The sequence below is a fragment of the Dromaius novaehollandiae genome, chromosome Z (assembly GCF_036370855.1).
Source record: "Dromaius novaehollandiae isolate bDroNov1 chromosome Z, bDroNov1.hap1, whole genome shotgun sequence".
Taxonomy (NCBI): Eukaryota; Metazoa; Chordata; class Aves; order Casuariiformes; family Dromaiidae; genus Dromaius; species Dromaius novaehollandiae.
Window position 1 is genome coordinate 28,563,901 of NC_088132.1, and position 14,264 is coordinate 28,578,164.

The 14,264-nt window shown below is 40.1% G+C and overlaps 1 protein-coding gene across 5 annotated transcripts in view; it reads right to left on the minus strand.

Moving 5' to 3' along the window:
* Window positions 1-11,960: 11,960 nt before the first annotated feature.
* LOC112978774 (TLE family member 1, transcriptional corepressor) overlaps window positions 11,961-14,264 on the minus strand; it is a 78,476-nt gene continuing 76,172 nt past the window's right edge. For all 5 annotated transcript variants that reach the window (XM_064502285.1, XM_064502281.1, XM_064502284.1 and 2 more), the window contains 4 exons: window positions 14,087-14,234; window positions 13,567-13,717; window positions 13,043-13,119; window positions 11,961-12,887 (listed from right to left, as the gene is read on the minus strand). In XM_064502285.1, coding sequence (XP_064358355.1) covers window positions 12,780-12,887; window positions 13,043-13,119; window positions 13,567-13,717; window positions 14,087-14,234 — 484 coding nt within the window. In that variant the 3' untranslated portion in view covers window positions 11,961-12,779. The remainder of the gene's footprint in view (window positions 12,888-13,042; window positions 13,120-13,566; window positions 13,718-14,086; window positions 14,235-14,264) is intronic.

A 14,264-nucleotide genomic window follows, 5' to 3' on the forward strand; every position in this document is an offset into this window, starting at 1 on the left:
TCACACTGGCGTAGCAGCAAGCTACCTCCCAAGGAGCTGGAGAGACAGTCAAATAACTGGCAATGTTTTACTTTTGATTGAATGTCTTGCTTGAGGCATCTTTTCAGGCTTTGGATGAAAGCATGGGAAATTGCTATGATAAGCCTCAGACTTTAAAGCAGTGCTGTAGTGGGGAAGACACTTGCTACAGCACATATTGTGGAACATTTCAAAGCGACGCAGCAGAGCACTGCTCTGCTCCTGACATAGGATGATTCCCTCACTATATAGGAGATTAATAGAACCTACACAAATATAACACCCACTTTTAAGAATTTCTATAGTGCCAGCCCTAGAAAAGCAACATTCTTCCTTTCCAAAGAGCAGTACCTCCAATTTTCTGTATTATTTGCCAGTCTGCAGCATACAGGGAGCAAAGAATTTGCAGTAGGACTGCCGCCGGGTTTTTTTTGAACAAAAATGCCATAAAACATTCAGCACTTTGTGACACCAGCCTACATCAGTTCCAAAACATAAGCTATTAATGCCAGGAACTAACATCCTTATTCAACTCCAGTCAGATCCAAAACTCTGAAGAGATCCAAAAGTTTGCAGTTTTCCCCCACTGAAAAGCAGACCCGAGGGTTTAAGGCCTTCCAGTTTCTGACGTTATAGCTCTACATGCTGTAAAAGACAGAGGCTTCCTCCAGGCAAACTCCTCACGCGTTCCCTGCCCTATAACTTCATCCAGGTTCCAAAGTCTCCAGCACAACTGATCAAGAGTTAATCATCAACGTATCCGAACTGAGAATTTTCAACTTTTTCTAGATTTTTTTTTAAATTTTTTCCTCTAGAATTGCCAACTTCTCCTTTCCTGGACCTGAAGGCAGGACTCCCTCTAAGCCGCCTTTCTGAGAGCAGGGAGGACCACCTCCAACCCTGCAGCCCACGTAACCGAATAGCCTTCCTATAAGCTCTTTTCAGTAGAACAAGCTGGCTCACATCTTGATTTTATAGGTCTCTGCCAAAAGCACATTGCACTTTAACCACCACTGCTCGGACAAGACAATTTCTCAGGAACTTAGCAAACAGTCAGATAAACATTTGCTTGGACATTTGCTCTTCCACTGCCTTTTTTCCCCTGAGGGTACCAAGCACAGCCAACAGCGTTGCTTCCTGGCTTCGCTGGTTTTGGTTAGATAACACAAGTGTAATAGTCCACCCGGTCCTCTCCAACCCAGGAGAAAGGCCGGGCTTACCTTTCCGCCGTCAGGTCCTCATCACGGCCCATGCGTGCCGTCCACCCGCCCCGCCGTGTCCTCCGCGCACGTCGTCCCTGCCGGACGTGAAACAAGGCTCCTTCCCGGCCCGAGCGCAGCGAGCAGCCCCCGGCACCGCAGACCTTCGCCCTGCTGGAGAGAGGCAGCTCAGAGGGGGCACCCGGGGCGCGAGGCAGGGCCTCCCCTGATTTTGGGGACCTCGCGAGCACCCTGCCACCACCGGCAGCCCCCTCCTCGCTGAGGGCCCTGCTTACAGCCCCTTTATAAGCAAAAAGGCGTTTCTTTATGAGCGTTGGAAGAACTGCTTAGGGATATTTCGTGGAAAATAAGCCTTTGTTCTCTATCAAACCCCACCGGGTTTATGGTCCCATAAGGGAGGGTTTCGAAGAGCAAAGAGTAGAGACTAGGCTGGTGCGTTCCCGACTGGAATATCCGAAATGGATGGTGACCAAGACAGGGCGCTTTGGCAGGCCAAGAAACACCCACACTAGCCACATTATAAAATTAAAGACCCAGTGGACCTCATTAATGGGGAGCATGGAAAAAATCCTGAATTGTTTCAATGAATGACAGCAAATGTGATCCTGGGTACAATGAGCTACTCATAGTTAAAAAAAAAAAATTTGCTGGGCTAGGAAAAAATGATGCCAGCAAAACGTTGATATTCAACAGGATGCTGCAAGGAAATTAGAACCACTTTCTGACACTTGGAGTATTGGAAACTTAAACAAGGTTTGGCAAAAAGAAGCTGCATTTTCCCACGATGGTAAGTGAGAAGTGTTGCAGAGGATGGCACCATTTACAAAAGCTCAGTCAGGCTGATTAAAGACATTGGCTTTTGTTTCTCTGATTTCCTCATTGCCTGTATTTAAGCAATATGGAAAAAAGTTGCGCTGACCAAACGCAGACTGACCAGCACTTAGACTTACAATGAATTCTGAATTACAGAAAAACAAAGTAAGCCCAGCCGAGTTTCAGGCCTTTCTCTAGAGCTGCTTAAGCTCTTACAGGATAAGAGATACCACTTCAGGCCTGCACGCCTTTTCCGGTCATTAAGTGCTGGCCGAGGACTGGTTTGTCTGAGCTGTTTTTTCCCCACCAACCCCCTCTTAAACCATGCAGCTACCCAGAGCAGCGTCCAGCGCGCTCCAAATCCCTCACAGCCTGGCCTGAGTTTTTGCCCTTTCCATAATAGAGCAAAAGCTTGCCAGGCGGAATTTGTGACAAGAAGCTGCTGCTTTTCACACAAGAATGATTTCTTACCTCCCCATCCTGCGCAGAAAGATGGGCTCAGCCTTGTTAAAGCCAGGGTAAGCAGGTAGGTAACAGCATTCATAAACCCAGCAGGCAGGAGAAATGGATTTCTTTCTGGACACTGCATCACACAATTTTGTTTGTTGCAAGCAAAAGCAACTTCAGCAATTAGCCAGGGCAGATCTGCAGAGTCTCATCTGAATCATCTTTGCGCTTTCCAATATAGGTACTGCACTATATAAAAAAAAAATTCCCTCATATTTGTCCCTAAATTGCAAGGTATATTTCGGGAATGCAACCAGTATGTAATACCTTGGAAGATGAGCAACTGTTGTAAGCTTAGGATAAAGGCTCAAACAACATAGCTCTTTTGTTCCTGTATTTTGGCATTAAAAGAAAAGACATAACACTGAACACTATCTGCATAACTTCTATAAGAGGTGTTCAAACTAATTCAGGGAGGTAACACTTTAGCAGACTAGCAGCTCCAGTTGACATACCTGCACGTGCATGCACGATGATGAGAATGGAAAGCAGCACCCGAGTGAGCCCTGTAACCTGCTGTTCCCCGCATCGCTCTCAGCTGTGCTTTGCGCCACAAGCTGCACCTGGGCTGCCCTAGCCTCAGCTCCTCTGCCCCAACTCCATCGCTGCCTTTCCCAAATCAGTTGTGAGACTGTCTGCAACCTGTTTCAGCCCATTTACCTCAGCAGACACTAATGCAATAGGAAACGAGCATATTGATTTCACTCCATCCCCGGGCAGCCACCAGCTACCAACCCACTGCAGCTGAGTTTGGAAACAGCAACGCTCTTGCTTGCAAAACGGCTTGCTCCCGCTGCTGCCCTCCGGCCCGTTCGCTGCTCCTGATCAATACGTCTGGTTCACGCACGCAGCTCCCTCAGCAGGCTCCGGACCGCCTAAGCGCAACAGCCGGTTCAAAGAAAAAGTTGACGTTTATTCTTTGCGTTGCAAAGGGATTCTGCGTGCCGCCTCCCCCAGGGTCACGGGGAAGTCGCCTCCTTCACGGAAAGGCCCTATAAAACAGAGCTAAAGTGTAACATTAAAAAGCTAGCAGAAATGATAGAGGATGGAGGCTCATTACATGTCACGCTATGAGGAACACATGGGAATTTGTTTAAAGCAGAGAGGGGCGAGTTTCTTAGCCAAACAGCATTTCATGCTAAAAGCAATCAGAACCAGCGCTTGTCCTATGACTTCCACGCTCAGCGGTTACAGTATAAATCAGCTCCATCTCATTATCCTGCCCCAGAAGTCAAATGGCTATTAGAGATCTAAACCAATGGCATAGAACAAACTAGCCACAGAGTCGCTCCTACTCTAAGGCGAGGCCAAGCAGAGGGCACTGCGAGTTCCTCTGAGATTAGCCCCATAAATTCGCCTTCGGTTTTGTCATTCAATTTTTGAGTTGCATAGGTACCAACATCGTTTAAATGCACAGTGGGTTTTGCCCGTCTTTACAATGAAATTTCTTAATAAACCTGTAATGTCTCTTCTCCCATCTTCTGAGAGGAAGGATGGGGGGCAGCAGAACCTATCACTAATATTTAAGCTGCCTGGAGCAGGCTGACTACAAGCATAGCCGGGATAATAATTTGTACCCTCCTTCTACCACACATAACACAGTCTTTATTCAGCAAATAGCAAAGTCGTTTCACTCCAAGCCAAAGGTCAGCTTTTGCTGTATTAATAGCTGCTCTGGGAGGGTCAGTGTTGTGCTATCCTACATTTTTTCCAGGGCCTGGAGATGCAATTTCCTACAATCTGCAGGCAATTTCCCACCAATTTTCTTGGGGAGCTAATAGGCTGTGACAGGAGATGGAGCTAGCAAGCAGCAGGCGGCTTCCGAAAAGACAAATTGCATCTCTGCCACCTAACTGGGCAATCTAGAAAGACAGAGTTTATAGCTTTGTAGTGTTATTGGGCCCCATGCTAACAGCAAATCATTCAAGCTGCTATCTGAATTTCATATTCTTTTCCTTCTGAATTTGTTATCACCACATATCACTTTGTAGCACTTTTTCTAGAAACCACTGTTAAAAATGGATCATGTATAATAAATAAATACTGGTTTAACTGTCTATTAAATAGACAAGTCTTGCTAAATGTTATTCACACTCAGAGAAATAAACAATCTCATTTTTAAGCACACAGTAATTTTTTTGATTATTTTCATACCTGTCAAGGTATAAAGCAGATGCCTTCAGAAAGGCATTGACTGTTAGCTAAATTCAAATGCACCACACAGCACAAACAATAGAAACATTCAAAAAAATCCCTCTAAAGTGCGCACACCTACAGTGGTAAAAAATGCCACTGAACATACACAGTGAAAAATTAGAGCATGAAAAAGCCAAATATCGCTGACAAGGTCTCTACCCTAGCACTGCTTGAAACCCAAAAAGCAAAACTGAGCAGTCTACAATTGGTCCAAAACCATCCATACAACCAAACGATCTAACTTGCAGATTTAAAATGATTTAGGGAGTTAGTAAAACTAACAAAGATCTAAGAACATATTGCCATATCCACTTTAATAGAAATGAAACTGTTTTAAAGCTGCTACCCCTCAACTAAGATAAAAAAAAGAATGATTTTAAGAAACTGATTCAAAGGCACACACCACTGGCAACTATTGCAATAGTTAAATCGAGCACTGTGTTTCCCCTTTCTACTACAGCAAACCCAGGGGATAAATACTGTAAACACATTTTATTACAGTGCCCTCTATATCTGGATTTTTTTTCCAAAATATAAAAGAATGAGTTTCCGAAGGCAGGGACATTATTAAAACAACCAAAAATATTCATGAATTTATGATAATTAGCAGAATTTTCAAGGTTAATATTTCTTCCCCCTCCCCCCAATAAGAATAAATTAGGTAGAGTAAAAAAAATCCATCTAAATTAATGCTGTCCACTGGGGAATAAAATCAGTTTGTGCAGAGTACTGAGATGTATAAAATTTTACTGTAGTTCAACCCTAAGGATTTTAATTACTTAAGTAATGAAAAAATGTAAAACTACAGTGAACAAAGTGTTGAAATATTCTAACATGCATTTTGAAACCCTCAAATTTAAGCCACTTGCCATTAATATCCCCACTTCATATTTGTATTTTTTAGTAAGTTACAGCTCCATAAAACTACTGCAGAAGTAGGGAAAATTTTAAGTAGAGTACCAGGTCAATGATTTGCACTCAGCAAAGAAAAGTGTCTAGATAAACAAATTAAAAAAGTTAATCAGAGCTGTGCAAACCCCAGAAAAAGTTTTTCCTTAAACAGATTGACTAATGAAATGCAAAGGACTACCAGGATGTGAAAATCTCAAATTTAACACACAAAAATTAATGATTTCTTGATACAAGTCTATAAACTTCTCAAAGTACCCATCCAAAAACTCATTATATTCTAGAGCAGCAAATATTCCCTCAACTGCTGTCAGAAATACACATCTCATGTGATTAACAATCAGAAAGACAGGGAAAAGCAGAAACAATACGTATGTACAATGCATTAAAACATCCTAGAGGACCAATTCCTATTCAGGGAGACAGATGGGGGAGCACAGTAGTGAACCAGGCACTGTATGAACAGCAAACCTGTTGCCGAGAGGAAATTTAATGTGGCCATGAAAGTCGGATTATTGAGCTCAAAGCTCTGTAGCACATACAGCTTGCTAGGCAAATACCAAACTCACATTCTGGTCATTAACATATTTAGCAGCAGCGTTTGGCTGATTCATCAGCCCTCAAAAATATTTTGAATATGTAAAACAATCAGATGATATGTTTACATGAAACCTAATTAAGAAAACACTCAGGTCCAACTGCAAAAAAATAACAATAGCTGGATTATTTTTAAGAATAAAGGGAAGCTTGGTTGTTCTCCAAAATATCCTGCCACAGCAAACCACAAAATAAGAGTTATTAGCTTATCATAATTGCAGCCAATTTTTAAAGTAATGGAGTAATCCACTGTGGATTGCTGCAAGGAAGTGGAACGAAGAGTGTGAAATGAACAGATGGATTTTATTTTAAACAAATTAGGCTCACTACCAGGGAAGTAACAAGTGATTTCTTAGTTTTCCAGTGCTACGGGTTAACTTCCACTTATGACCTTTTCAGTCTGCTTGTTAACTTTTCTAAACTGCCATTGAAATCAGTCCTTGAAGAAACACCAGTGTTTATCGTTCTCGGTTACAAGCTATCATCTCCACTCTCTGTACTAATGACAGAGTATGCAAAAGGAATGAGGATAACAGTACATTTGATTACTTAATCTCCAGACTATGAGTTATCTTTGTTTCTTACTCATAGTTGGCAGAAACCAGAGATAGAGATGAGGTTCGAGAAATATCATACCTTTGTCCTGTGAGCATAACAAAGGCAATACCCGCCAAGCTCTGTGCAATAGCAACTGTCTGGTGTGCCTTGCACTGTCTCTTTTATGAGTCAACATAACCTTACTGTGGGCAAAACTGCATGTCAAATGTTAAGAGAGGAATGATCTCAAATTGACATTTTACCTCAGGAGCCACCACAGAGTTTTTTTAGGGTGAGTCAGCTGCACTGACCAGCCATTCCGCAAATGATAAAAGTATGAGTATGGAACAATGATGCTATCTTATCCTTGGGTGCTTGCTTCAGTAAGGAAAATTATTACAACACAGACTGGTCGATACGATCTATGCAGCTATCCACTAAAAGACACAAGCAGATTTTCCTGTAACCCACACACCGCCAACAGACTCGTTAGCAACAAAATCCTCACTGATGCATGAGCCAGAAAGGGCACAGCCTGATTTTCAGCTTCTAGGGCCCCCCCTTGACTGGGGGTACCAGCAATAGAGAATATGGGGGGAAGGGAGAAACGCTCAGATTTGAAAAGAAAATCCCAAGAACAGCTAACGTGGGTCCCCACAATATCAATTTTTGCTACTCACTTTCCTGAGAATAGCATTTTAGCTCCAAGGAAACACAAATGCGTCTCTCTCAAGAATTAATATATCGCAGAAGCAATAGATTCTTTTGTTTCAAGATATAGCATCTTTAAGAACATCCTGCCCTCTGAAAACAAAGTACTCCTTGCTCATTGTTCTTATTTCCTTTTGTGTTTTACTGTTGTACTCAATTTATAGCTTTAAGTTACATAGGAAGAAACTTAATAAACAAAGAAGTAACCCCCCACCTCATTAAAGCATGTTCACAACAGTGATTCCGCTATATTTTAGAGAATATATGTATTTTTTAAATGAGTGTTTGAGTTCTCCCACATAGTTAAACAGAAATTCTGAGTAAACTTCTCAGAAAGGTCAGTAAACTAGATCCACAAGGCAGATTTTAAAGTACCCTACATGTGTGGTTTTGCTGCACTAAGCACTTAAGCTTCATTGGGACATCCGGGAGCATATTGCTTAAAATGGGATTATCAATTGCTGGAAAGCTGAGCTCAAACTACAAAAAAGATAGGTAATGAGAAATGTTGAGAACTGGCTGTGACTGATCACTTTCCTCTTGGGACTACAGATTACTACTTATGAAGGCTAAGGAGATCCCCACTTCCAATTCTAATTCACGCCTTAGGTGTCCTTGGTTACCGTACAGAAACATCTAGACAACCTTATGGGGTCAAGTAGTAGAAACGGGTGAAATTGCACACTGGAACCTCATTCCAGGTGAGTTTTCTAGATTACAGGTTACACTAACACTAAAAAGGGATGTCACCACTATCCCTTCTCCCCCAGCTTGGTATCCTCTGCTATCCACTCTTCCTTCCATTCTGGTGTTCACCAAATGCTCCACAGGGCTGCTTCAGCTCTCTGATTATGTAAAAAAGGACCCATCTCTAGTAGGGCACTGTGATTCAAGAAGTCTCATATATAGACCTGCATTTTCACATTTCACTCTGTGTGCCTGTGATGCAAAAAAGAAAAACAAAAAACAAACAAAAAAAAAAACAAAAAACCAAAACACCTCTAATTCCTTCTAAGGGACAGCATGGTCCAAGGCATTCCTCCTCTCTGGTGAGATGGTGTAATAGGGCAGTCACTTATATCAGCAGCGTGAGTGCTGAGTTCAGTGCTCTTCTTACCCTGCATTCAAATCTGCCTTTCCTAATCACTAGAAGGTCCATATTTCCCCTTCAGCTCAAAATTGCATCAATATACAGAAAATAAAAAAGATTCCTTCAACTAGATGTCACAATCAGGGCAGTCTTTCTAGAAAAGACTCCCCATCCTTCCCACTCCCCTCCCCACCCCCCCCCCCCAAAAAATCAAATCGTCAATCTGGGTTTAAGTTACCTAACCAACTTAGATGCTTTTGAAAACTCTACCTGCATCACTAATGCAAACATGTGACAGAAAAATTATGGTCAATATTTTATACATGAAAGCATGCATGTGACTAACTGGTAGGTTCCACTCTGATCTTTATATTATGAAAACCAATTATTGTAACAGCCCATGAACTCCATATCCTTTTGGTGCTCCTCCTTCCCTTTAAAAAAGAAAGCTTTGAGATGTGAAAAGGGTTTAAAAGAATTAGTGCGGACGAAAATGTTTTCTGTTAAGGATTAGAGGCTTGTGGGTTGATGTGGGGAAATATCTTTGCTTTGAATTATAATCAAAAAGATGCACTGTGACATTGCAACAAATGCATTTTGGGGAATAATATCATGATTTTATGCACAATTGATTTATAAAAGGTTATGCCTAATTTCATATACACAAAATATATATATATTAGAACTGGCAAAGGATTTCGTTCAGTTGACTTGATACTACCACAAGTCTCTTCTTCATCAGTTTGTTTGCACTGACATCCAATGTGTCATTTGTAAGGACTCCCTGCTTCTGTCTGGCATTAGAGTTTGGCAGAGTGACATTCAAACGATTCTGAATATGGAAGGCCACCCAGCAAACAAAGCCAGGCTGCCCCAGAAATGGGCTAATCAAAGGAATCTTTTAGGATTACAATTCAATTGTCAGAAAATAATTAGCCACCCTGTAGTTTACTGCTTCACCCTTTTTAACCATGTACTTTTTCCAGTGGCTTGCCTGCTATTGCCAGTCTGGTTTGGGCTGTTTTTTCATTCAATATGCAATTACTTCCTCCCACTACTTTACAGAGGACTAGTAAGAACTTACAAAAAGTTCAAGGCCTTCAAGTTTTAAATCTTGTAGAAAATATGTATAGTCATGCCACGATTTCACCAAAGGAAGTACACCATCTCTTCATTAAAAAAAAATGCAACTGCTAGTGGAGTAAGTTATAGTTTGACAAATAAAAATTCACAAACCATAAAAAGCAGAACATGTGAAACCAGAAAGGGAGAGGACTGTTACATGGTGAGTCCCTAAGTTTTCAGAACCAAGGCTTAAAGTAGACCCCTGGGTGTGGGGGGAGGTCAGGAGAGTAATTTCTTGATTACAACTAAGAAATAGATATTGTACAAGTCTGATTAAATTTATTCACAGGCATAAAGAATGTCCAGTTCCATAGCTGCTCGGACTCACTGCACAATCTAAAAACTGGTGAGTTTTCCATCCTATAAAATAGGATGGATACAAGAGGGAAAGACAGACAAAGATATTTCATGATTTTTCTTGACACGAACATATTGAACCCCCTTGATTACTAAGAATTTGGTCTTAGTTACTAACAACCACTATGGTGCACTTTACTGTGGAACTATTATATACACACATGTACTTTTTCAAAAGTTATATAAGCATGTGAAAATATTTGGTTTTTTGATTCCTTCAACATCAGATTTTTAAGAAAGGCAAAAGAATACCTATAAAATAAAAGCTAAGGTGGGTGCAGTTTGGAAGAAATCCAGGTGATCCAAACTACAGCAAATGCTTCTCTTGGGCTTTGCCAGTGCTGCTAAGCAAAGTCAGTGATCATTGGCAGTACAGTCAGATGTTTGGAAAACCCTTCAATATGAAAACAGGGACAGCCTAAAAATTTAGTAATCTAGTGTATACATTTTTTAAATTTTCCTTTCCAAATGGCATAACACTTTACAATATTTCAGTGTAGCAAATATGATTATTTCTTCTGAAAAGCCAGATGCTTCTGATTTTTGCCTCACTATTTGAGGAAGAAACATGCCCACCCGCCCATGCTGGTATGTCATTTCCATACAGATGCACATTCAGGATGCAGCAACAAAGGTATAGATACATATGAATAGACACTAATTGTAGAAGTCTATGAAACTAGATCATCCAGAATGGTTAACATTCTACATTCCAAATGCAAAGTTTTATATATATATGTATACAGGCTATTACAATTCTAGAGTGCTATAAAATGGTTTCAGTAGAATAGTCATTTAAATTAGAAAAAGAAAAAAAAGTCTCTTTAGACGGAAAAACAGTGAAAATTTGCCCCCAACTGGGAAATTCTGTAGCCAGTCAGTGAATCTGTTGGTCACACTGGCTTCTTCCTGGTTATATGTCTTTGAGAGATCAAGGATGTGGCTCACTGTCAAACACTAAAGGAAATGAGAAAGCAGCTCTTCACAGATAAATCTTAACCTGTCTGTCAGTTTGTGTAATCTGAACTGTTTGTTCAAAGATTTCCTTCCATGCAGCTGTACTCTCCATTAGCAACCAGAGTGCTAGTTCAGTTACAGAATCTAGGAAATGCATGGCCCCCACTAGCACAATAGCTAGGTTTGTCTAGCACATTGTGGTAGAACCCATTATTTGAAAAAACATAGCTAGAATAAATATTCTCTCCCCATCCACTCCTCTTGAATACATCAAGAAAACTTGATTTGCAGGCTTCTAGCTTTGCTAACTGGCTGCTCGGTTTAGCTCTTGAGAGATGTCCCACACTGATGCCATAGAGAAAGGGACTCAACACTGCTCAGTATGAATTCACAGAGCCTATAGGCCTGTCTACATAGAGACACTCAGTAAATTTAAATCTAATTAATTTGTACAGTGGATCAGTTAGAAAGCAAAAAACTCCTTTGTCAATATTCTCAGAAGAAATTAAGAAGCAAATTTAACGTCGTTTAGGTTAATTCACTTCTGAATGAATTCTGAATGGGAGCAGTCACACAAGTACTTAACTTTATTTAAATGATGCTCTGTAAAACTCACACTGCTAGTGATTCAGTTAAATTTACTTGAGTAACTATGTGTAGACAAGAAAGGAAGCAGTCTTTAACTACTGTTTAGCCTCTCTAAAGCATGAAGGACACAACTTATCTAGCTTTGTTTAATCATAGGAATCTCCTGTTAAAGAATATAGCCTCTGATGTACTTAGCTGAAATGTAGTCCTGCACAAATTCTGTTCAATGGAGGGGTGTGTGCGCGCAATCACTTCTTCTTGAGAGATGAGCAAATGAATTATGATTAGGCATATATATTACTGTATCTACCAATGAAAATATATACTGGACAGAGTAAACTTATAAACTGCACAACTTTATGAAATGTTCAATTTTTATATTTACACTAAAATTAGTACAAAATTGCCTTTTATGTTTTCTGTAGCACAAGACAGTATCTACTGGATTTGATACCCTAATATATCAATTGACTACTCTGAAGTACAATAAGGGAATCTAGGAAGAGCTATAAAGAATAAGACACCATTTTCAAACTATACATAGTGTTTGCTTTTGCTTATAAAAAGGTACTTACATCCCCAAAAGGTTTTTAAATAGATCACTTAATAAGCAGGGGGGAAAAAAGACTGGTGGTTGGTACTAAAGCCTTTACTGTAATAAACTAAATATATTTACAATTTATACAAATGTTTGACCTTCAACAAAAATACAAAAACATATCACAAGATGCAAAACCAGGAAACAAGTTCATCTGAGACACCACTGCTCTACACAGGACAGAATGCAAGTTGAACTGCAAGGAACAGAAAGGTAATCCCACATATTCAGGCAATGAGAACAATTTGCGTGAGGTCACAAAGAAAAAGAAAAATAAAAGGCTCCAACATTCTTCAGCAGACTCAGTTTTTAAAAACTATGTCAAAAAGCTAGGCTACATCTGTCCATCTTGCCTCTGTGTTCTGTTTGGTCCACGTACCCAAGATTTACTTGCTGGATGTTGCCTTCTATTTTGAATAATCGGAGTAGTTTCATGACAAAGTCTGGAACCCCAATACTTTCGTTCCTTTTTAAAAGGCAAAACCTTTCTACTTCTACAATTAAGAACAATTTTGGCCCAGTTCAACTTTTAAAAGTTACATCCCCATCAAATTTTTCAGTAGATAACTTCATAGACTGTAGCCTTTTTGTCTCCAGAGCCAGTGACTATGTATTTATCATCCACAGAGATGTCACAGCTAAGCACTGATGAAGATTCTTTGGACTAGAAGAAAAATAGAAATATATTACATCATTTAAAAAAAAAGTTTGTTAACTTCATCTCAGCATCTCATTTTAGGTACCCACATAGGTGAAGGGACAAGGCCACTTTTTGGACTCTTGATCTACATTTTTCTTAAAAAGCATCATCATCCTTACCTGGAAGATACTGGCTCCATAAGGAGTTCTCCACGCATTAAGAAGGTTATCTTTCCCAGTACTCACAAACCATTTACCTAGAATGTAAAACAGAGTAACAATGAAAACCTATGAAACAGACATCTGACAGATTTTGAGTTTTCAACTCTCATCTATGAGATCTGTTAGTTAGCTAATTACCACTATACAAAACACTTGCCACTAATCAACACAGTATTCTTGCTTACAGTCAATGTGGATACCTGATGCTGCTGCAGTCTGTTACATACTAAAAAATCCCCATACTCTCTAAGTGGAAATAGCTTTCTACATATAACTCAACCCTCACAGCAGACGTCTTAAAATAAACAGATGGTTGTTTGTAGTAAGTGTTTGTATTTATAAAGCAGACATATTTATTTGTAAATTAAGAAGCAGTTATTAAATGAGTTTTGACTATCAAATGAGTTACGACTATGTAATAACTACCTAGCAAAGCAGGAATTAGAGCGCTGACTTCCAGGCTTACCTCTGGGGCAACTTACCACAGTAAGCAAACTTGAGTGACAATACACAGCTCTCATGAAGATGCAGTTGATATTTGTCTGGTTTATTTACATGTAGCACTTCTACATTGCTGCTCTCCATTCCCACAGCCAGCCATTCACCAGTAGGACAATAGCCAAGGGAAAATATCTGTGAAAATTAAATAATGTTTACACTTTTTTTCCTTACAATAGTTAAATGAATTGGGAGGGGGAGAGAGAGAAGGGCCAAATAAAATTCACACAGTTCAATAACAAGACTGCTGTTCAGAATTCAAGTGATTAAATAACCTCTGTTCTTACCTATTAACCTAGGAAAAGTGAGGAAAAGAGAGCAATGTCACTCAGGCTATCATATTGTTCCGGAAGCTAAATATATGAAAGCTCCAAAATATTGTGTTGTGCGCAGCCAAAACAAACAGAAGAAACAATTTCCCAGTTGTACTGTGCTCAGTTCTCAGCTATCATCTTAAACAAACATTTTTGCTTTTCCCCTCAAGTTGTAGGAAAATCCAGTTACCTGTGATGTGAAGTCATGCTGTTGTAGCTGTCTCCCCTCTCTCAAGTCCCAGGATCTGACAGTGTTGTCCAAACCTCCTGTCCAGAGCTTGGTACCATCATTAGAAATGTCAATACAGCTGGCTCCATCTGTGTGGCCCTGGAATTGCCTGATAAAACAAACCAGATTGAATAATGAT